The 25,286-nt window shown below is 36.7% G+C and overlaps 1 protein-coding gene across 1 annotated transcript in view; it reads left to right on the top strand.

Annotated features, from left to right (window-relative positions):
- The window catches only part of EXD1 (exonuclease 3'-5' domain containing 1), a 37,032-nt gene extending 29,028 nt beyond the window's left edge, over positions 1-8,004 (top strand). The window contains exons 9-11 of the mRNA XM_086710403.1: positions 902-1,045; positions 1,710-1,901; positions 6,247-8,004. Of these exons, the coding sequence (XP_086566529.1) occupies positions 902-1,045; positions 1,710-1,901; positions 6,247-6,885 (975 nt within the window). The 3' untranslated portion in view covers positions 6,886-8,004. The remainder of the gene's footprint in view (positions 1-901; positions 1,046-1,709; positions 1,902-6,246) is intronic.
- The last annotated feature ends 17,282 nt before the right edge of the window (positions 8,005-25,286 follow it).

The following is a 25,286-nucleotide window of genomic DNA, read 5'->3' as shown; positions in this document are numbered from 1 at the left end:
GATGTCAGCAGGGTTGGTTTCTTTTGGAGGCTCTGAGGGGAGTCTCTTTCTTTGCCTTTTCAGGTGTTACCTGTATTCTTTGGCTTGTGGCTCCTGCCATCTTCAGAGTGCACCACTGCAACTTCTGCTTCTATCACCCGATCGCCTTCTCCCGTGACTATAATCAAATCTCTCTGCACTTCCCTCTTATTGTTACATTTAGGGCCCACCCATATAATTCAAGAGAATCTCCCTACCTCAATATCCTTACCTTAATCACTCCTACAAAGTCATTTTGCCATATAAGATAACACTGACAGATTCCAGGGGTTAGGATATGGATGTCTCTGGGGGCCATTATTTAGCCTGCCACACACAGATTAAATAATATGTCCAATTCTTAATTTTTTTAAAGATTTTACTATTTTTAAGTTATTTTTACACCCAGCATGGGGTTTCAATTCACAACCTTGAGATCAAGAGTCGTCGAATGCTCTGCCAACTATGCCAATCAGGTGCCCTTCCATTTCTTAATTTTATTCGCTTTCCTTACCAACACTTTCCCAGAGTTGCTGATAAGTAATACAAACACTTACTGAAATTTATTTTCCTTTCTCCATTGTCTAAAGGCACCAAAGAGTAATAGATAACTGTAAGGCAGGCAAATAAAAGGAGTAGAAGACAAAGTAGCCAAGGATGCATTAAAGTTGGGTGATCCTTTTCCTTTTTTTTTCCTCCTAATTTTTTAGAATAAGTTGACTGAACATCTTTTCTGTTGGCATTATCTATCATGTGGGTCTTTGGGGAAAATGGTATTTAATGACATTTTTCTAAATATATTTCTATTTATGCCATGAGATAGGTCTCTATAAATATTCTATATTGTACAGACAAGTCTTTTTTTTTTTTTTTAATGCCACAGGTAGCAGATGTCCTTCAGTTTTCCATGGAAACAGGTGGCTTTCTTCCAAATTGCATCAGTTCTTTACAGGAGAGTTTAATCAGACACCTTAAAGTAGCCCCTAAATCTCTCTCCTTTCTGGAAGAGAGACAAAAATTGATTCAGGTGGGTATTAAAGAATGTCCCACATGACATTAATTTTTTCAAGTGTTTTGTGAGCAGGATTATCATCATATTATATAGACAACTGACAGTTGTTATGTAAGCATATGAGCATTGCCAAAATCTTAATTGTTTCAAATGGAAATAGTTTGTGATCTCAAGTGAATAAAAGCCAGGATTCAGATTTGTACTCTGAAATAAATTTGCAATTCTCCAGGGGAAGAGAATTCCCATATTGTTGGGAATATGGATTAAGGTGATGGAAGAAAAATCATCCCAATTATTTCTCCAAAAGTAAGGTAAATTTTCCTTAGTTCCTAATAGCTCTGCCTACAAACTTAGGTCATGACTATATTGGCCTCAGTTTTGGTCCTATAATTAAGTCTACTTCAGTTTTGAATGAGAAGTCCTGATTGATTGATGGATCAATTGATTGATCCATCTCTCTCTTTCTCTCACCCTCCCACTCCATCTTTTCCCTCTAACATACACACACTCATACATACATGAATTGTGTGTGTATATTTTCGGAAGGCTAGCCAGAGTGTGAAGATAGAAGATAATAACTGAAGAAAATGACAGTAACTCCTAAGCAACTCTTGAATAAACATTTACTTTCTTTAAAGTTTTGCTTATTATTCAGAGAAAATTGTTTTGGTGTTTCTAGGAAAATCCAGAAGTGTGGTTCACACGACCTCTTTCACCATCTTTACTGAAAATTTTGGCCCTAGAGGCTACCTACCTACTACCCCTTCGTTTGGTACTCCTGGATGAGATGATGTCTGACCTAACCACCCTTGTGGATGGTTATCTAAACACCTATCGAGAAGGGTCCGCAGATCGCCTGGGAGGCACCGAGGTAGGTACAGCTGTCTGTGACTGTATTTTTAGGACTTCCACTTCTGTCTTGGTCCTCGTGGAGGGCACAGTGATGCCCACTTTTCACAGCTACAGCAAATCCTGAGGCCAACTTGGTAATAAATATTTTTGAAGGGGCTATAGCTTGGGCTTAATTCATCTCTTTGAGTACTTTTTCACAATATTAAGTTATGTTCTGTCAAGGAATGAATAAATTTAAGATTTAATTACTAATTTTTAAGAAGCCAGCATAATGTAACAGAACTGTAGACCTGGAGTTGGCAAACTATAGCCCTAAGGCCACATCTGGCCCACAGATTGTTTTATGCAGCTCGAAGGTAAGAATGGTTGTTATAGTTTTAAAGTATTGTTTAAAAAAAGTGTATGCAACAGAGAGCATTTGTGGCTAAAATATTTATTATTTGGCTCCTTACATAAAAGGGTTACAGTCTGCTGCTATTAGCCATTTTCACTTAGGAATACTGAAGCAAAATCCTAAATAAAGTAATAGCATTTTTGGTATGATCCCTACTTAGATGTATTATACTAATACATCTTTTAGTATCTTTTAACGTGCTGCTGGTTTCTGCTTTACTATTAGCAAATTATCCATTTTACTGGAACAAACAAAGTCTTATGATTATCTCATGCATGCTGAAAAAAATGTAACTTTCCTGTATTTTGCTCTCACTGTTTAACAACAACAAAAAATTATAAAAATTCTTGCATACCTGGTTTGATTGGAGAATTTAAATATCTCTCATTTATCATCATAAAACTAAGGAGTTTTATAACTTTATTTTGTTCTCACTGTTTAGTGCTGAAAAAATTTGGTAATATTCTATATACATTACTGATTAAAGTTGGAATGCCTGATAAAACATATATCACAAGCAAGAAGTCTACATAATGTTTGATTGGGAACACTAACAGCATTCCCATTAATATCAAGAAAATACAAAAATTGTGACTACCACAACTACTTTAACATTTTTTTGAAGCTATTAGCCAATTAAATTTGAAGGAAAAAAAAAAGACAAACTACAAAAATTGAACAGGATGAATCACAATTATGCCTGGCCTATGATACAACTGAAAACTGAAGAAAATCAATGGAAAAAGATTACCACAAAGGAACAATTTAGTAAAATGAATACTGATATAAAACGTGATAGCTTTCCTACATCCATACACACAGCAAGAAAACATAATGGGAGAAAACATCCACTTATATGGTTGTAACAAAAGGTAGAATACCTAGAAATAAATATTATAAGAAATGTGAAATATAGAGATAAAGAAAACATTAAAATATTACTGAATGACATAAGAGGACTTAAATGAATGGTGACACTAAGTATTTTTAGCAATCAGTTATTCCTGAATTAACTTTTGAATTTACCTCTATTCTAAGAAAAATATTAACAGCAGCTTTATTTTTGCAAACTATGATTGTAGTGTTTATAAAGATAAATATAAATAAGAATAATCCTGTCAGCTATGAAAACATTTAAGTCTATATTAAATAAAACAGGTGTGGGGCACCTGGCTGGCTCAGCCAGTAGAGCATATGACTCTTGATCTCGGGGCTGGGAGTTTGCCACTTTGGGTACAGAGATTAGTTAAAAACAAACAAACAAAAAATTAAAAATTAAAAGTTTGTGACTGGTACGTGTGTAGGCAGATCAATGGAAAATAGTAGAGAACCCAGCAGTAGCTCCAATATATATCTATCGGTATAGTTGGGATAAAGGTAGAATTTCCAATTAATGATAAAAAGATAATTAGTCAATAAATGGCTTTAGGCAATTGACTAACTATTGTAGGGGAGGAGATCAGAGTTGGATTACTATTTCTTTTATTACCAAAGTAAACTCCTTGGATCAAGTATTTATGTAAACAGTGAGATTATAAAATTATTGGAGAAAAAAGAATTAAAAGAAAATTATTTCACAATAAGGAATGCTTTTCTTCCCCCCGCCCCAATTCATTGAGGAATAATTGATAAAATTAATTGTATATAGTTAAAGCGTACATTGTGAAAATTTGCTATACATATACATTGTGGGAATCATTATTGACACTAAGATAATTAACACATTTGTCACCTCATATAGTTAACTCTGTGCGTGTATGGTGAAAATGCTGAAGATTTGATCTCAGCAACTTTCAATATACAATACCAAATTATTAACTATAGTTACCATACTGAACATTAGACCTTCAAAATTTATTTTTCTTGTAACTGAAAGTTTGCACCCTTTGACCTACATCTCCCTCTTTTCCCTTCCCCCCCATCCCCTTGCAACCCCCATTCTATTGTTTCTATGAAATCAGCTTTTTTTTTTTTTTTAATTCCACATAGAAGTGATACCATACAGTATTTGTCTTTCTCTGTCTGGTTTATTTCACTCAGCATAATGCCCTCTAAGTGCATCAATGTCACAAATGGCAGGATTTTTTCTTTTTTATGGCTAAATAATATTCCATTGTGCGTGCGTACGTGTGTGTGTGTGTGTGTGTGTGTGTGTGTGTGTGAGTGAGAGAGAAAGTAACATTTTTTTTATCCATTCATGCATTGATAGACACAAGTTGGCTCTTATGAATAATGCTACAATATAAAGGGAGTGCAGATGTCTCTTTGAGATAGTGCAGTCATTTCCTTTGTATATATACCCAGATGTGAGATTGTTGGACTGTATGGTAGTTCTATTTTTAACTTTTTAAGGAATTCCATACTGTTTTCCATAATAGCTATACCAATTCAATTTCTATTCCTGCCACCTGTGCATAAGAGTTCCCTTTTCTCCACATTCTTGCCATCATTTTGATAATAGCCATCCTAACAGGTATGAGGTGACAACTCGTTGTGGTTTGGATTTGCATTTCCCTGATGATTGGTGATGTCAGATACATTTCATATACCTATTGGCCATTTGAATGTCTTCTTGGAAAAAATGTCAATTCGGGTCCTTCATTCATTTTTAAATTGGATTACCATTTGCTATTTTGCTACTGAGTTGTATGAGGGAATGCCTTTCTATGTAATGCAGAAATACTCTGAAATCATAAAAGATGAATAAATTTGAGTTTAAAATTTTTGTTTGGTGAAAATACTGTGAAGAAAGTCAAAAGGCAAGCAACCTGGGAAAAATTATTTGCCTCGTATAACAAAGAGAACATTTTCTTAATATGTTCTTTATTGTAGCATTTATGTAATGACAGAATACTGGAAACAACCCAAATATCCATCTATATGGATTTGGTTAAATAAATTATGGCATATCCATACAGCCCTTAAAAATGCTACTATAGAAGAATGTCCAAGGTAAACTTTATGGCTTAAAAAATCAAGATGCAGGGGCACCTGGGTGGCTCAGTCAGTTAAGCGTCCAACTTTGGCTCAGGTCATGATCTTGCAGTTCGCAAGTTCGAGCCCTGCATTGTGGAGCCTGCTTTGGATTCTGTGTCTCCCTCTCTCTGCTCCTCCCCCGACCATGCTCTCTCTCTCTCTCTCTCTCTCTCTCTCTCTCTCTCTCTCTCTCAGTAATAAAGAAACTTTAAAAAAATCAAAATGCAAAGGATATATAACACCGTTAACCATTTGTATAAAATAATTTTTAGAAAGAGTTATCAAAATAAAAGTTTGAGAGAAAACAAAAATTGAAAAATGCAATCCAATGAGAAGATAAATATTTAGTAAAGGATATTTATACACACATAATCACAGATGCATAGACTATCTTTGGGAGGCTACATAAGAAATTGCTTTTTAGAAAGTGCCCTTGCTAAGGCAATTGGGACCACAGGTTGGAGGGAACACTTCTCATTGTGTAATCTTTATACATGCACACACACATGCATAACACACAACACACACACACACACACACACACACACACACATAACTGTGGATTCAAAATATTTAAGTTAAGGGGCGCCTGGGTGGCTCACTCGGTTGAGCCTCCAACTTGAGCTCAGGTCATGATCTCATGGTTCATGAGTTTGAGCCCTACATCAGGCTGTGCACTGACAATGAGGATCTTGCTTGGGATTCTCTTCCTCTCTCTCTGCCCCATTCCTGTGTGCTTTCTCTCTCTCTCTCTCTCTCTCTCTCTCTCTCTCTTTCTATTTTCTCAAAATAAATAAACTTAAAAAAAATAAAGTTAAAATATATTTGTTAATAATAAAAAAAATAGTACTACTATAGTTGAATACACTAGAGGGAGCCATAAGAACACATTTGAGTTGATCCTCACTTACTAAATACTTTGTAGTGCAAGTGATTTTAAGGACCATATTTAGAAGTTTGGTTACAGCAGACTTGTGTTGTTTTCTTTTCTTAGCCTTCATGTATGGAGCTTCCAGAAGAGCTTCTTCAACTCAAGGACTTCCAGAAGCAGCGCAGAGAGAGAGCTGCAAAAGAATATAGGGTGAATGCACAGGGACTCCTAATAAGGACAAGGGTACATCCAAAGAAATCAGTGCCAGAGACAGCAGGGAAAGAGGGAAAAGTAGGGTTTTCCTTACTTTGTAAAAATTCTGTACTAGATGAAACTCATCATGTAAATTTGCTGAAAGAAGAATCTAAGAATAAACAGACTTCAACAGAACCTCAACATGTACCTCCCATGAAGGAAGAAACCAACGAGGATTCTATCAATAAACTCATTTGCCTTGAGTCAGAGAGGCTAGAGGACCAGAGAATAGCTCAAAAAGAACACAGTAAGACACCCAAACAGGAATTTCAGACAAGTTTATCTTTGAAAGAGGAGATAGAACAGTTACTGATGGTGCAAAACCAGGAAGATCTAACATGCACAAAACAAGATATTTCAGTGTCTCCTTCCCTTCCTCAGGAAACCAGAGTCTCTCCAAGTGACACCTTTCATCCTTTTAGAAAAGCCGTGTTTCCTACGTTTCCTCCCTGTCCAGCCTTGGAGAAAACTGATTCTTGGATAAATCCCTCTCCAAATCTGTCTTAGAAATGTGTGATTTGTTTTTGAGACCATGAAAGTGGCTCATTTCTTCTACCAGCAGTACCTTCCTCAGAGCTTAAGTTTGTCATGTTGGAAATTTAGTTTTGCCTCAGTCACGAAGGAACGCCTTAGGGAAAATGATATTCTCTTGCTTACTTCTACATGCCTGGAGTTTGATTAGGATGGGAATGAATAAGTTAAATAATGGAAGAAGTAAATTTTTTTATTATGTCACTGTGCGGAAATATTCCCAGTGGTCAGAGCAAATTATTTCTCATAATTTGGGTTTGGAGGATTTGAGGAGGGGAAAAATCTCGGACTTAGTATCTGGAAGCTATATGCTTTTAAACTTTTTGTTTTGTTTTTGTTTTTTTGTTTTTATTTTTAATAATTTAAGCTCTATGCCCAACCTGGGGCTCCAACTCACAACCCCAAGATCTGAAGTCACATGCTCTACTGACTAGCCAGCCAGGCACCCCTACTTTTAGACTTTTGTTGTATTTTTTGGTCTGAAAAAGGTTGGTAAAACTTTTGCCAATAAGTTTTAAAAAATGGGAACTGATAACTTTACCAGTACTTTTTTCCTTAGTAACATTTTCCTAAAATATTAACTTTAATTTATCAATTGTACCTCAAAAAAGCTGAGAAAATACCGACTTTTTAAAAATTTTAATGTTTTGTCTGTTTTGTGTCATAGACAGGCACTAGTTAATGTTATTAACAGGCATCAGTATCCCAGTTTTAATTTCTTTTGATTCGCTTTATTTTCAGAAGGTTTTGTCCATTTTTGTAAGAAAGCAGGGGCTTCTTTTGAGTATGTTTATTATGTAAACTTGAAGTTTGATTCCCCTCTTTTGCCTGGAGTTGGTATACTTTTTTTTTTTTCTTAATTAAAAAAATTTTTTTTTCATTTTAAGTAGACCACACCCAATATGGGGCTTGAACTCACGAACTTGAGGCTAAGAGACACATTTTCTACCAAGCAAGCCAGCCAGGCACCCAGTTGGTATACTTTTTTAGGGTGAAAGGAAGGCAGCTTGTACGGAGCCCTTTTTATATTGAATACTTGCAAGGTGCTCATGTTCTATTGTATACAATAACCAATAAACCTGTTTTGGCATTGGATTATCTCTTTTCTTCGTTTTATCACAGTAGGAATATGTTAGAATATGTCTGGATTTCTCGGTCCGGAGTCCAGTCTAGAAATCTATAAGTTGACTCTCATACAGGTTCTATTATTTATTGTGCTTGTAGGAAACTTAGGGACAATCTACAATTAGAAACATCCTTGTCTGCACTCACTGATTCTATTATGAGTGCCATTGAAAGACTAGTTGTGCCGTTCCAAACTCCAAAGCCCAGATCTAGTCTACACTCAAGATGAAGTCAGGCCCAAGAACAGTCAGGCCCAACAGCCCTGCTGTTGCTGTGTCTCACTTTTTCCTTAGTTTAGAAGGTCATGTGGGGCCAAGATGGCTTCTGCTTCATCTTGGGTAAATACATCTTCAGATGTATTTCAGATGTATTTCAGAATGTGGTTAATCTAAGTTTACTCTGGAAAGGGTCTGAATTCTTGTAAAATTCCTAGAATTGATTTAACTTCTTATGGAACTATTAAATTACTACACACAACATATATACATACAGGCTACAAACAAAAATGAAATATCCTTCATATTCAAAAAAAGCTTTCTTGTTTCATTATGTTTGTTTTGGCTGTAATTAAAAAAAAAATCTTTTTTAATGTTTTATTTATTTTTAAGACAGAGAGTGACAGAGCATGAGTGGGAATAGGGCAGAGAGACAGGGAGACATAGAATCCAAAGCAGGCTCCAGGCTCTGAGCTGTCAGCACAGAGCCCGACACGGGGCTCGAACTCATGAACTGTGAGATCATGACCTGAGCCGAAGTCAGTCACCCAACCGACTGAGCCACCCGGCACCCTGTTTTGGCTATATTTAAAAAGAACTTTTGGGCTGTATTAGGCCTTTGTTGTGCTGCTCAATTTGGTAGTCACTAGCTGTATGTGTGGCTATTGAAATTTAAGATTAAATTAATTAAATTTAGAAATTCAGTTCCTTGGTTGGACTTGCATATTTCCAGTTTTCAGTAGTCCCATATGCCCAGGGACTATATAGTATTGAATGTCACAGATGAAGAGTATTTCCATCGTTTGAGAAAGTTCTTTTGGACAGTGCTAGTTGAGAAGTACTTTGACTCCCAGAACTAAATGAAACTTTTGGGTTTCATCACAGTATTTTCTCAGTGGACACTCATATGCCTGGAACTGCAGTGTTCTCCACAGCCTCATTCTAGCCTGGAGTGCCAACCTAAACCCCATGTATGTGCCCAGCTCCTACTGTGAAGTTCTCTTTTGGCTAGAGTGAAAAACCCATGGGGCACCTGGGTGGCTCAGTTGGTTGAGTGGCCCGACTCTTGATTTCCTCTCAGGTCATGATCCCAGGGTTGAGGGGTTGAGCCCTACTGGGACTCTGCGCTGAGCATGGAGCCTGCTTAAGATTCTCTTTTCCTCTGCTCCTCTCCTCTGTGTGTGAATGCACTTGCCCTCTTTCTCTCTCTGTCTCTGTCTCTGTCTCTCCCAAATAAATAGAAAAATAAATAGAGTGAAAAATCCCTGTGTCGTTCAAGCCCTGTCAAGTGCTATGTGCCGTTACTCGGACTTCTTGTCTCCATTTGCCCAGAATTTTGGGAAATCCTAGGTTCTTATTCCCACCCACCATTGACTTCTTTAGTTACTCTGTATTTTTCTAGTTGAGAGTTAATAAACTTACTAAATGGTTTCCCAAACTCTTGGGGTCTTGCTGCAGTTTATACTAATTTCCCGCATCTCTTGTACTCAGGTCTGACTTCTAATCTCACCTTTCTGTACATGACCTACAATTAGAACTTCTTATATGTAATCTGACCCTTTTACTTTGGGAATTAGGAAACAGAGTTCAATGACTTCCCTGGACAAAAATGCACAGGATAGAACCAGAGTTGTTTCTTGGTCTATTCAATATTCTTTCACCTATATTAAAAAGTCACTGCAGCAGCTTTGCCTCCAATCTTGCTGTGGGCTTGGTAAATTCTAACACGACACAATAGAATTTTAATGCCCTATAGACCTCTCATTGTTTTGATACAAGGCAAGTGCCACTAGCCAGCTGAGATGAGGCCCCTGGGTAAAGTAGGGGGCCTCTGGGTATTTAGCAAGGTATACTTGCTAGGCATTTATTATAGTAGTAACACAAATAAATAACTTACAGGAAATTTAGAGAATAAGGAGAAAAAAATATCATCTCACATTATATAATCCTTCCTAGTATTTTGGTGTTTTTTTTTCTTTTTAATTTTTAAAACATTTTTATTTATTTTTGAGACAGAGAGACCGAGTGTGAGTGGGGGAGGGACAGAGATAAAGGGAGACACAGTATCTGAAGCAGGCTCTGGGCTCCATGGTATCAGCACAGAGCCCAAAGCGGGGCTTGAACTCACCAATGGGAAGATCATGACCTGAGCCCAAGTCAGATGCTTAACCAACTGAGTCATCCTGGCGCCCCTTGGTGTTTTTCTTTGAATCTTATTTCATTCTCTTCCTCTCTCTCTCTCCCCCCTCCCGGCCCACAAACTTGAAACAGTCATAACTATAATGTAAATACACTTAGTTTGTTTTTTAAGTCATATGTTTTTCCATTTCATTATCCTAACAGACAACATTTTTAGTAGATGTTTCATTTTATTTTGCGAGAGAGAGAGAGCGAGTCTGTGGGGGGCAGGCGATGTTGGGGGGGGAAGAGACAGAAGTGAGAATTTCAAGAAGGTTCCATGTACAGTATGGAGCCCGACTTGGGGCTCAATCCCATAACCCTGGGATCATGGCCTGAGCTAAAATCAAGAGCCAGATACTCAACTGACTGAGCCACCCAGGTGCCCCAGTAGATGTTTACTTTTATTTTTATTTGTTTAGTAGTTGTTAAATTTTAATATTCATGTACTATTAAATAGGATTTGGAAAATACAGGAAAATAAAAAATTTACTCTTATTTCTCTAACCCAACAGTAAAAGCACTTTTGTTAATTCCAGTGTTTATGCATAGGATTTTGGCTCCTACACAGTTGTAATCATAGATATGTGAATATTCTACTTTATGAATGTCTTCCTATGCTGTTGCACAACTTTGTAAAGATTTTTTAACGACTACATAATATTTCTAAGAAAATGCTGTATGGTTTATTTAACTATATTGTGATATATTCAGCTTGTTTCCAATTCCTTATTTCATGCTTTTTAAAGCTATCGCAAAGCTTTTTCTATGTGTTGAATCATTTTGTTACAGTGAAATTGCAGAACTAGAAACAGCAGGTCAAAGAGGTTTTCTTGTTTTTGTTATTACAAAAATTTTTTTAAACCTCTTGCTAGGGGTGCCTGGGTGGCTCAGTTGATTGAGCATCTGACTTCACTCAGGTCATGATCTCACAGTTCGTGAGTTCAAGTCCTGTTTGGGACTCTGTCCTGACAGCTCAGAGCTTGGAGCCTGCTTCAGATTCTGTGTCTCCCTCGCTCTCTGCCCCTCCCCTGCTCACACTCTATCTCTCTAAAAAATAAATAAACATTAAAAAAAAATTTTAATGGAATGCAAGCTGGTGCAGCCACTCTGGAAAACAGTATGGAGGTTCCTCAAAAAACTAAAAATAGAACTACCCTATGACCCAGTAATTGCATGACTAGGCATTTATCCAGGGGATAAAGGTGTGCTATTTTGAAGGGACACATGCACCCCCCTGTTTATAGCAGCACTATCAACAATAGCCAAAGTATGGAAAGAGCCCAAATGTCCATCAATAGATGAATGGATAAAGAAGATGTGGTATATATATATATATATATATATATATACACACACACACATACAATGGAGTATTACTCAGCAATCAGAAAGAATGATTGCCATTTGCAACTATGTGGATGGAACTGGAGGGTATTATGCTAAGTGAAATTAGAGAAAGACAAAAATCATATGACTTCAATCATATGAGGACTTTAAGAGACAAAGCAGATAAACATAAGGGAAAGGAAACAAAAAGAATATAAAAATAGGGAGGGGGCCAAAACAGAAGAGACTCATAAATATGGAGAACAAACTGAGGGTTACTGGAGGCGTTGTGGGAGGGGGGGATGGGCTAAATGAGTAAGGGGCACTAAGGAATCTACTCCTGAAATCATTGTTGCACTATATGCTAATTTGGTTGTAAACTTTAAAAAATAAAAATTAAAACAAGTTAAAATAAAAAAAATTTTTAAGCTCTTGCTAAGTTACTTTCCAAAAGTGTTAACCAATTATATTGCCACCTCCAATTTTTGTAGTAATGATGCATCATTGAGAACATTGGATTTTTTTCTTGAGAGGCATGGCATACTTATGACCTTTAAAATTCTAACTTCTTCATTTATAAATGCAAAGTTTCCTGTCAAATTTTATAACTTACCTGCATTGGATATTATGAAAATTAATGAAAACATAAATATTTGGGATGTTTGAATCTCAATAAATGTCCCTGATCTCTAAGTAAGGATAAAGTTACAGATAAAATATTTAAATCATAGAAACCCTAAAATAAAGCCAAAGTCTATATACTCATGATAAAAAATATCTTTGAAATGTCTTCAGAGCTCTCTTTAGGGATATTATAGAAAGAGATGTTTATTGTTATATGAAACAATCTTAGCTAAATTGCTAGGTTCACCCTAAGACAAAGTTTGATAAATTCTTTTCCATATTCTCTTAGGATTTGAGCCGGATTTGAGCCAGTGACTCTACAATTTAATAGACCTCCTCAAACAGGAAGAGCTGTCAAACTGTAATCAGGGCATAATCAGCAATCTGATCTTAAAATAACATAAGTCATTGCAAAAAGAAAAAAGTCTAGACTATGCTTCAATTTAGTCATGAGTAGCATTTCTTAAACAATGAGACGGAATAGAAAATATCAGAGTGTATTGCACATAGTAAGGGAAAATATTGTTTCGTGAAACTCTTTTTCTTGGTTGTATGCCTGGGGTAAGTGTGCGTCTATTGCTGGTTGCAGTAAAACAAACAAACAAAAACAAAACTATTAAAGATAAGCACAGAAGGAAATTTATATCTTTTTTTTTTAATTTTTAAGTTTATTTATTTATTTTGAGAGAGATAGAGACAGCATAAGTGGGGAAGGGGCAGAGAGAGAGGGAGACCAAAAATCCCAAGCAGGCTCTGCACTGTCAACATGGAGCCCGATGCAGGACTCGAATTCATGAAACCATGAGATCATGAGCTAAAACCAAGAGTTTGGACGCTTAACCAACTGAGCCACCCAGGCGCCCTGGAAATTTATATCTTTATTTACCTAGTAAACATGGAAGATCTTAAGTCAATGATCTCAGCTTCTATCTTAAACTGAAAAAAGATTAGTAAACATGAGGTAAGTAGAGGATAAAATGAGTAATGTTAAGAGTAGAAATCAATACAATTAAAAGTAGACAGAAAAATCAATAAAACCAACACCTAATTGGTTGAAAATATCAATAAAATTGCTCGACTGTTAACTATATTGACCAAGATAAAAAATGAAACAAAACAAAAACACAAATCACCAATATCAGGAATGAAAGAGAGGTCATCAGTATAGATCATACATATATTAAAAGGATAACAGTGGACTACTGTGGACAGTTCTGTGCCCTCAAATTGAACAATTAGTCGAAATGGGCAAATTCACTGAAAAACACAAACCACCAAAATTCAGTGAAAAGCACAAATCATTGAAAAACATAAATCACCACATAGAAAACCTTAAAAGAATGTTTGTAAAATTTTGTTCTAAAGATTTTATTTGAAGTTGGTTTTGCAAGATTGTTATATTTCTGTATGAATGTATTTTTGAAATGTTTATTTAGAGAAAGAGGGGAAGAGAGTGCACGTGTGAGTGGGGAAAGGGCAGAGAGAGGAAGAGAGAGAGAATTCCAAGCAGGCTCAACACCGACAGCGCAGAGCCCAACGCAGGGCCCAAAGTCATAAATTGCGAGATCTTGACCTGAGCTGAAATCAAAAGGTGGTTGCTTAAATGAACGAGCCACCCAGGTGCCCCTGTATGAATGTATTTTTTATTGGAATAATATAAAAGAATTTTTATTTAAAAAAAAAGACAATGGGGTGCCTGGGTCGCTCAGTCGGTTGAGCGACCGACTACAGCTCAGGTCATGATCTCACGGTTTTCAAGTTCAAGCCCCGTGTGGGGCTCTGGGCTCTGTGCTGACAACTCAGAGCCTGGAGCCTGCTTCTGATTCCGTGCCTCCCTCTCTCTGCCGCTCCCCCTCTCATGCTGTCTCTCTCTGTCTCAGAAATAAACATTAAAAAAAATTTTTTTAATAAAAATAAAAAAAGACAAGAAATAGAAAACCTGAATAGGTCTAAGTCAGTTAAACAAATTTTATTCATAATTTGAAACTTTCCCTAGAGCAAACTTTGTACCCAGTTAGCTTCACTGGTGAATATCTAAGGAAGCAATAATAGCAATACTTACAGGATATAAAGAAGGAGAAGTCACTTCCCACTTCATTTTATGAGGCCATAAATAATGATATTACTCTGATACCAAAACTAGACTAATATTGCAAGGAAAGAAAACTATACTCCAATATTCCTCACAAGCATATATGTAAAAATCCTTAACAAAATATTAGCAAATAGAATCTAGAAATATATGAAAAGGATAATACATCATGACCATTTGGGGTTTATTCCAGGGACACAAGTATAGTTTAACATGAAAATATAATCCATGATATTAACAGAATAAAAGAGAAGGACCATATGATTGTCTCAATAACTACTGAAAAATACTTTGGATAAAAATACACATCAATTCATGGTAAAACAAAACAAAACAAAAAACAAAACACAAAACAAAACAAAACAAAAAACCTCTCAGCAGACTAGAATTAGGTGACTACTCCTTTTACCTAATAAAGTGCTTTTAAAAAGCCAAAGGACTAGGCAACAAAAGAAAAAAAAAAATAGACAAATTGGGCTTTGTGATAATTTTTAAAGTTTGTACATCAAAAGACACTGAAGAGAGTAAAAAGGCAACCCACAGAATGGGAGAATAGATTTTAAAAATCATATCTGATAATGGATTCATATCCAGAATATATAGAGAACTCCTAGAATTCAACAATGAAAAAAACCTGACTCAAAAATAGGCAACAAGCTTGAATAGACATTTCTCCAAAGAATATATATAAATTTCCAATAAATACATGAAAAGATGCTCAATATTGCTAATCATTGAGAAATGCAAGTCAAAACTACACTGAGATGCCACTTAATTCCCATTAGGATGGCTACTATCAAAACCCAGAAAATAGGGGTGCCTGGGTGGCTCAGTCGATAGAGTATGCAACTCTCGATCTTGGGGTTGTGAGTTTGAACCCCACAAAGAGGTAGAGTTTACTTAATAAGAAAGAAATAAGGGAAAAAAAAAGAAAAGAAAAAGAAAGAAAAGAAAGGAAAATATCAAGTGTTGGTGAAGATGTAGAGGAATTGGAACCCTTGTGCATTATTGGTGGGAATGTAAAATTGTATAGTTGCTGTGGAAAACATTATGGTGTTCTCAAAAATTTAAAAATAGAATATCAAATCTCCTTCAATTTTACTTCTAGGTATATACCCAAAAGAATGGAAAACAGGGTTTTGAGAAGATATTTGTGCCCCATGTTCATACCAATATTGTTCACAATAGCTAAAACATGGAAACAACCCAAGTGTCCATTGACAGATGAATGGATAAGTAAAATGTGATATATTATACAATGGAATAAGATTTAGCTTTAAAAAAAAAAAAAGAAATTCTATACATGTCACCCATGGATGAATCTTGAGGACATTATGCTAAGTGAAATAAGCCAATCACAAAAAACAAATATGCGCTATCTAAAGTAGTCCGAATCATAGAATCAGAAAGTAGATGGTTGCTAGGGGCTGGGGAGAAGTTGCTAGCCCCAGTTGCTAGGGGCTGGGGAGAAGAAGGAATGGGGAGTTACTGTTTATAGCTCTAGAGTTTCAGTTTTCCAAGATGAAAAGAATTCTAGAGACTGATGGTAGTCATGTTTCTACAACAATATGAATGTATTTAATACCAGTCCCCTGAACATGTAAAATGAACAAGGTGGTAAATTATATATGTATTTTATCACATTTCTTAAAATTGGGGGGAAAACCCTATTACTAATATCACATGTATAATGTTGAAAGCCTGAATGTTTTCCACATACCATTGAGAGCAAAGAAAGAATATATGCTGTCACTACTTTGACATGTAATGTAGTTACTAAGTAGTGAAATAAGGCAAGAAAAACAAAAGCATATAGATTAGAAATTGAAAAAGTAAAATTGTATTATTACATGACATGATCAGGTGCATATAAAATACTAAAGAATCTACAAAATGCTACTAGAACCCATAAGTTAATTTAGCAATGTCACAGATACACTGTCAATATACAGAAATGTGAATATACAAAAAATACTATCAAAGAAAAATCAGAAATTGAAAATTTAAAAATAGTACCATTTATTATAATGTCCAAAAGCGTGATATCCTTGATATGTTTAATAAAATATGTTCAAGACCAGTGCATATTGAAAACCACAAAATGTTGCTGAGAGAAATTAAAGAAAATGTAAATAATATTTTTTTTCCCTTTTTTCAGGGGGGGATGTTATTCCTTTATTTAGGTCTTAACTTCATACAAGAATATTTTATAATTTTCAGTATATAAATCTTGTATTTCTTTTGTTAAATTTATTTCTAAGTATTTTATTCCTTATACTATCATAGATGGAATTCTTTCTTTTTATTAATCTATTTTTTGAGTTAGTTAACACACTGTAGTCTTGGCTTCAGGAGTAGAACCCAGTGATTCATCCCTTACATATGATACCCAGTGCTTATCCTGAAAAGTGCCCTCCTTAATGCCTGTCACCCATTTAAGCCACCCCCTCCAGCAACCCTCAGTTCTTTCTTTGTTATTTAAGAGTTTCTTATGGTTTGCCTCTCTCTCTGTTTTTATCTTATTTTCCCTCCCTTCCCCTATGTTCATCTACTGAGTTTCTCAAATTCCACATATGAGTGAAATCATAGGATATTTGCCTTTTTCTGACTGACTTATTTTGCTTAGCATAATACACTATAGTTCCATCCATGTTGTTGCAAATGGCAAAATTTCATTCTTTATCATCACCAAGTAGTATTCCATTGTGTGTGTGGTATGTATCTATAGGTATAGGTATAGGTATAGGTATAGGTATAGGTATAGATATAGATATAGATATAGATATAGATATAGATATAGATATAGATATAGATATATAGATAGATATACACCACATCTTCTTTATCCATTCATCAGTTGGTGGCCATTTGGGCTCTTTCCATAATTGGCTATTGTTAATAGCACTGCTATAAATATTGGGATGCACGTACCCCTTCAAATCAACATTTTTGTATTCTTTGGATAAAATCCTAGCAGTGCAATTGCTGGGTCATAGGGTAGTTCTATTTTGCTTTTTTGAGGAACTTCCATACTGTTTTCCAGATTGGCTGCACCACTTTGCATTCCCACCAACAGTGCAAAAGGGTTCCTCTTTCTCCATATCCTCACCAACATCTGTTGTTTCCTGAGTTCTTAATTTTAACCATTCTGACTGGTGTGAGGTGGTATCTCCTTGTGGTTTTGATTTGTATTTCTCTGATGATGAGCGATGTTGAGCATCTGTTCATGTGTCTTTTGGCCATCTGGATGTCTTCTTTGGAAAAGTGTCTATTCATGTCTTCTGCTGTTTTCTTCACTGGATTATTTGTTTTTCATGTATTGAGTTTGTTAAGTTCTTTAAAGATTTTGGATACTAATCAGCAAAACAAAAAAGCAACCAATGGAATGGGAGAAGATATTTGCAAATGACACATCACACTTTTTTGTTTCGTTGATTGTTTCCTTTGCTGTGCAGAAGCTTTTTGTGTTAATGAGGCCCCAATAGTTCATTTTTGCTTATATTTCCCTTGCTTCCTGAGCAAGATCCAATTTTATTCTCATGCATGTTGCTGTCCAGTTCTCCTAGCACCATTTGCTAAAGAGACTGTCTTTTTTCCATTGGATACTCTTTCCTGCTTTGTTGAAGATTAGTTGGCCATATATTTGTGGATCCATTTCTGGGTTCTATATTCTATCGCATTGATCTGTGTATCTGTTTGTGTGCCAACACCATACTGTCTTGATGATTACAGCTTTGTAATACAGGTTAAAGTCTGGGACTGTGATGTCTTCATCTTTGGTTTTCTTTTTCAACATTACTTTGGCTACTCAGGGTCTTTGGTGGTTGCATACAATTTCAAGATTGTGTGTTCTAGCTCTGTGAAGAATGCTGGTGTTATTTTGATAGGGATTGCATTGGATGTGTAGATTGCTTTGGGTAGTATTGATGTTTTAACAGTATTTGTTCTTCAAATCCACGAGCATGGAATGTTTTTCCATTTCTTTGTGTCTTCTTCAATTTCTTTCAAAAGCTTTGTATGGTTTTCAGCATACAGATCTTTTACCTCTTTGGTTAGGTTTATTTCTAGGTATTTTATGGTTTTTGGTGAAATAGTAAATGAGATCAATTGCTTGATATCTCTTTGTATTGCTTCATTATTGGTATATATCCTGCGACTTTGCTGAATTCAGGTTATCAGCTCTAGCAGTTTTTTGGTGGAGTCTTTTGGGTTTTCCATGTAGAGATACTTTCATGTCATCTGTGAACAATGAAAGTTTGACTTCTTTTCCAATCTGGATGCCTTTTATTTTGTTTTGCTGTCTCATTGCTGAGGCTAGGACTTCCAACACTATGTTGAACAACAGTGGTGAGAATGGACATCCCTGTCATGTTCCTGATCTTAGGGGGAAAGCTCTCAGTTTTTCCCCATTGTGAATGATATTAGTTGTGGGCCTTTCATGTATGGCTTTTTATGATATTAGGATAAGTTGCTTCATATCCCGGCTTTCTTGAGGGTTTTTATCAATAAAAGACGCTATATTTTGTCAAATGCTTTTTCTGCATCTATTGACAGCATCATGTGGGTCTTCTCTTTTCCTTTTTTTTAATGTTTGTTTATTTATTTATTTATTTATTTATTTATTTATTTATTTAGAGAGCATGAGCACACATGCTCAAGCAAGGGAGGGCCAGAGAGAGAGAGAGAGAGAGAGAGAGAGAGAATCCCAAGTAGGCTCCACTCTGTCCACCCAGATTCCCATGCAGAGCTTGATTCCATGAACTACAAGATCATGACTTGAGCCCAAATCAAGAGTAGGATGCTTGGGGCACCTGGGTGGCTCAGTTGGTTGAGCCTCCGACTTTGGCTCAGGACATGTTCTCATGGTTTGTGGCTTGAAGCACTGTGTTTGGCTCCATTCTGACAGTGTGGAACCTGCTTGGGATTCTCTTTCTCCCTCTCTCTCTGCCCCTTCCCTGATCACACACTCTCTCTCTCAAAAATAAATGAACATTAAAAAAAAAAAGAGTAGGATGCTGAACCTACTAAGCCACTCGGGTGTCCATAAGATGTAAATTAATGGAAAATATACCATGGCAGGCTTAGTATTATTAAGATATCAGTTATTTCCATATTGATCTATAGGTTTATTACAATCACAGTCAAAATCCAAGCAAATTTTTATTTGGAAATTGACAAAGTGATTCCAAAATTTATACGGAAATGCAAAGGACTTAGATTAGCTAAAACAACTTAGAAAAGGAAAAATAAAGGTGGAGGATTTGCACTACATCATTAAAAACATCATCATAACAGTGTGGTCTTGGTTTTAGGTAGTCATAAAATCAATGAAAGAGAATATTGAGCCCAGAAATAGAGCACCACATATAAGCTATTTATTTTATTTTTTTTTTTAATTTTTTTTTCAATGTTTTGTTTATTTTTGGGACAGAGAGAGACAGAGCATGAACGGGGGAGGGACAGAGAGAGAGGGAGACACAGAATCGGAAACAGGCTCCAGGCTCTGAGCCATCAGCCCAGAGCCTGACGCGGGGCTCGAACTCACGGACCACGAGATCATGACCTGGCTGAAGTCGGACGCTTAACCAACTGCGCCACCCAGGCGCCCCTAAGCTATTTATTTTTGACAAAGGTGCCATAGTAAATTCAATAGGGGAAAGAACTGTCTTTTGAACAAAATTTTGTAAAAACAACTAGGTATCTATATGAAAAGAGGAAGCCAGTCCTTATCTCATAACACACAAAAACAAGTCAAAATGAATCACAGACCTAAATGTAAAAGCTAAAATGATAGGGGTGCCTAGCTGGCTTATTTGGGAGAGCATGTGATTCTTGATCTCAGGATCATGAGTTTGAGCCCCCCATTGCGTATAGAGTTTACTTAAATATAAACTTTTAAAAAGAGCTAAAATTTAAAAAACGACAAAGGAATCATAGAGAATCCTCATGACACTGAGACAAGAATTTCTTAGGAAACAAAATGCCCAAACCATAAAGAAAGAAAACAAAACAAACATGACTTGGATATCATTTAAAATCTAAAAGTTCTGCTCTTTGAAAGATACTTCAGGGGCCCCTGAGTGGCTCAGTTGGCCAAGTGACCGACTCTTGATTTCAGCTCAGGTCATGATCTCAGGCCTAATATTCCCACCAGCGATGTATGAGAGCTCTGGTTGCTCTATATCCTCACCTGTATTTAGTGGTGTTAGTTTTTGTTTGTTTGTTTGTTTTGTTTTTTAATTTTAGCCACTGCAGTGAGTGTGTGGTGGTATCCTGTGAGCTTAATTTGTAATGAGATTGAGTCATGCATCAGGCTCCCTGCAGGGCATGGAGCCTGCTGAAGATTTTCTCTCTCCCTCTCTCTCTGTCTCACCCCTGCTCATACTCTCTCTCTCTCCCCAATTTTTTTAAAAATATAAATAAAGATACTTCAAAGAAAATGAAAAAGCAAGCCACGGACTGGGAAAAAGTATTTGCCATACATATATTTTGACAAAGGATTTGCATTTAGTATATATACAAAAAATCTTATAAGTCAGTGAGACAATCTAACTTAAAAATGGACAAAAGATTTGAACAGAAACATCACAAAAGAAGATAATGAATGGCCAGTAAGCACTGTATTATATTATATTATATTATATTATATTATATTATATTATATTATTTATGTATTTACGTATGTATGTATGTATTTATTTATTTATTTATTTATTTATTTATTTATTTCTGAGAGATAGATGGGCTGCGAGGGGGGGGAGAGGCAGAGAGAGAGGGAGACCCAAAATCCAAAGCAGGCTCCAGGCTCTGAGCTGTCAGCACAGATCCTGACGCGGGGCTCGAAACCATGAACTGTGAGACCATGACCTGAGCTGAGGTCGGAAGTTTAACTTACTGAGCCACCCAGGCACCCCAGTACCATATATTATTCATTCAGTATTAATTATCAGAGGATACAAATTAAGCTCACAAGATACCATCACGCACCCACTGCAGTGGCTAAAATTAAAAACAAAAAAACCCCACAAAAAAAACCTAACACTACCAAATATAGGTGAGGATGTGAAGCAACCAGAACTCTCATACATTGCTGATGGGAATGTCAAATGGTACAAACATTTTCAAAAAAGTTCTGGCTATTTCTTCAAAGTTTAATATTCATTTACCATACAATCTAGAAATTCAACTCCTGGGTATTTATGCATCAATAAAGTTCATTTTTTTTCAGTTCTAAGAAAGGCTGACAACATCAAGTGTTGTAGGATATGGAACAACCAGAACTATAAAATGCTTGTAACCACTTTCGACAATGGCTGTCAATTTCTTATAAAGTTATTACCTGCTTCTAGAGATTTATTCCAAGAGTAGTGAAAGCATATACCTACACAAAGACTCAGACACAAATGCTCATGATAGCCTTATTTTTTTAAGGTTTATTAAAAAAAATTTTTTTAATGTTTATTCATTTTTGAGAGAGAGAGAGAGAGAGAGAGAGAGAGAATCCCAAGCAGGTTCCACACCATCAGCACAGAGGTGGATGCAGGGCTTGATCCCAGGAACCGTGAGATCATCATCTGAGCTGAAATCAAGAGTCAGATGCTTAACTGACTGAGTCACCCAGACACCCTGATAGCCTTATTCTTAATAGCCCTAAACTGGAATCCAAAATTCCAACCATAGGCACTTGGATTAAAAAAAAAATAGTGGTTGGGGCGCCTGGGTGGCGCAGTCGGTTAAGCGTCCGACTTCAGCCAGGTCACGATCTCGTGGTCGTCCGTGAGTTCGAGCCCCGCGTCAGGCTCTGGGCTGATGGCTCAGAGCCTGGAACCTGTTTCCGATTCTGTGTCTCCCTCTCTCTCTGCCCCTCCCCCGTTCATGCTCTGTCTCTCTCTGTCCCAAAAATAAATAAACGTTGAAAAAAAAATTAAAAAAAAAAATAGTGGTATATCCTTATAGTGGACTAGTACTTAGCAATAAAAAGGGACAAGCTACAATGTACACAACCTGAACAACTTTCAAATATTTTTGCTGAGCAAAAGAAGCCAGATGCAAGAGTGCATACTGTGTCATTCAACTGAATGAAGCTCTGGTAAAAACAAAACTAATCTATGGTAACACAAAACCGATCAGTGATTGCCTGGGAGTAGAGGTAGGAGTTGAGGATTGACTACAAAGAGGCATAGGGAATTTTTTTCAGGTGAATGGGTGTTCTATATCTTTATTGTGATGGTGGTTATACCAGTGTATACATTTATTGAAACTCACTGAGCTGTACATGCATAAATATTATTGTATATAAACTGTGCCTCAATAATTTATTTTAAAACATTTGGAAGCCACTGTTCTAGTGGGTATAGGGGAAATAATCGTTAGGATTACAATAGTCTGTTAAATGATACCAAAGAACAGAAGCAAATATATGTTGCTAATTGTGAGAAATAAGGGCGATGATTCATTTTCAGAAATACCAAATAAAAGCAGTGCTGTCTAGTTAACAATAGGTTTACAACCTGTTGGGAAATATGTACGAACATACTGATCAATTAATCAACGTTATTGATTGAGTCCCAAACCCTTAGACACTTCACTTCCTAGTTCTTCTTCCGCTCTCAGTTTCTCATGCTAGGAGATTTGCTTGCTAGAAGATAAATTGTTTGCTGTAACTGCCCCAAGTGTACCTATCCATCTGACACCAGCTCTTGCAAGAACATTGATTAAAGCCTCACTTCACTGTGCTCAGAGTCTCGGTATCCTTCCTTTGATTAGGTCGATGGGCCTATTTCTAACACTAATGAAATCAGATAAAATTCAAACAAAATTTAAAAAGAAATAGTAATATATGCACACAGTTATAAAATAAACAGTACAGAAGGGCTTATAATGAAAATGAATATCCCCCTGCCTCATCCTTGACCAGCCTCAGCACTTTTCCCCAGAGGCATGCACTTTTAATATTTTCATTTCCCATCCCCTTTTTCCTCAATGAACTAGAGAGTAAACTGGTAGATATGATCAGTTCATGAAATGCACTTGTGATGTAAACCAGAAGGGCCAATAACTTACACAGATGCTCCTCATCTCTACATTGCATCAGTAGCCTCTCTGATTTATATGAGAGACTTCCACATTCTGGAGTTCTCGAATTCCCCAGAGTGCGAATTGTTTATAGCTTGAAAGCCACCTGATGGCTAAACCCTTAATGTTCTAAATAAAAGCTTTGTAATGGAAACAAATTCTAATGAAAACATTCCTTAGGAAGAGCCAAAACTGCAAGTTCCAGGAATGAGGGAGATCAGGGAAAAGGCTCTCCTCATTATTGTGTAACTTGTTGAGATGCCATCCATAGTTTGCTTTTTAAATTTTTTTTTTCAACGTTTATTTATTTTTGGGACAGAGAGAGACAGAGCATGAATGGGAGAGGGGCAGAGAGGGAGGGAGACACAGAATGGGAAACAGGCTCCAGGCTCTGAGCCATCAGCCCAGAGCCCGACGCGGGGCTCGAACTCACGAACCGCGAGATCGTGACCTGGCTGAAGTCGGACGCTTAACCGACTGCGCCACCCAGGCGCCCCGCATAGTTTGCTTTTTAAGAAGCCATTGAAATAGCAAACTTTGGATAGAGTCAAGAAAACTCTTCCTCAGCCCTTCTTTATGAGAAGACATAGGTACATAAAAGAAGTAAAACATAAATGAAAAGATTACATGTGTGAGTAGCTCATATTCATACTTGCCTCTAAAATATTGAACACTGCACTGTGGCTGTGAGGCTCACTTACTTCAGTGTTCAACATAGAAGGCTTTATTTCTGCATTCATTAGCGAACATTTTGGAGTACATTTTTGGAGCCAGCCACTGAACTGGCTTTATCTCTTTTAACAGAGATAAAAAGACACATGGGGCACTTGTGTGGCTCAGTCGGTTAAGGGTTGGACTTTGGCTCAAGTCATGAGCTTGCAATTGGTGAGTTCGGGCCACGCATCAGGCTCTGTGCTGACAGCCCAGAGCCTGGAACCTGCTTCAGATTCTGTGTCTTCCTCTCTCTCTCTGCCCCACTCGTGCTCTGTCTCTCTCTTTCTCTCTCTCTCAAAACTAAATAATCATGAAAAACTAAATAATCATGTCCTAGTCTCAAAGGACAAAGTCTAGTGGGAGACATGTACAAATATTATGATTGAAATAATCGTTATGTTCAAGGTGTGCCAGTGCATTGGTGGTGGGAATGGGAGTAGGGGAGACAGAAGAGCCTTGGAGAGGAGATAGCACTTGCCCTGGAACTGAGATGTGTGACAACAGGCTTCTTAAGAGTTAGGGGAAATATGCATTTTGGATAAGAGAACTAAAAGGAACTCACTATTGCAGAGGGGAAAACACATAGGGTATGATAGTGACAGGTAAGGCTGGGAAACAGGGTCTGTGTATCTGTTAAGTTTTTTTGCTCATAAGCAAAAAACCGGACTTGGCTAATATGAACAAAAAGAGAATTTATTGGAAAGATCCGTGGCTCACAGAATTGACGGGAAAGCGGGCGAAACAGGGTTGGAAATAAGATCAAGAGCAGCTGCAGAACTCTGGGCAGCAGGAACCACTCAACTGTCTGAGTGAATGAGTGCCAATACATTTTTTCCCCTTCCCTGCATAATTTGACTCAGGACTCAAAATCCTGAGAGAGAATATAATTGACTATATCATACACCCACCCATTTACGTTACCTAGACTTATTGTCCCAATCAACATTGCCAACACTGGGGAAAAGGTAATTCTCAAAAGAAATCTTAAAAAAAATTTTTTTTTAAATATATATTTATTTTTGAGA

The sequence above is a fragment of the Puma concolor genome, chromosome B3, assembly GCF_028749965.1.
Source record: "Puma concolor isolate L17-30 chromosome B3, mPumCon1.1.hap2, whole genome shotgun sequence".
In the NCBI taxonomy this organism is placed as follows: Eukaryota; Metazoa; Chordata; class Mammalia; order Carnivora; family Felidae; genus Puma; species Puma concolor.
This window is presented reverse-complemented; position numbering and strand designations above follow the sequence as displayed.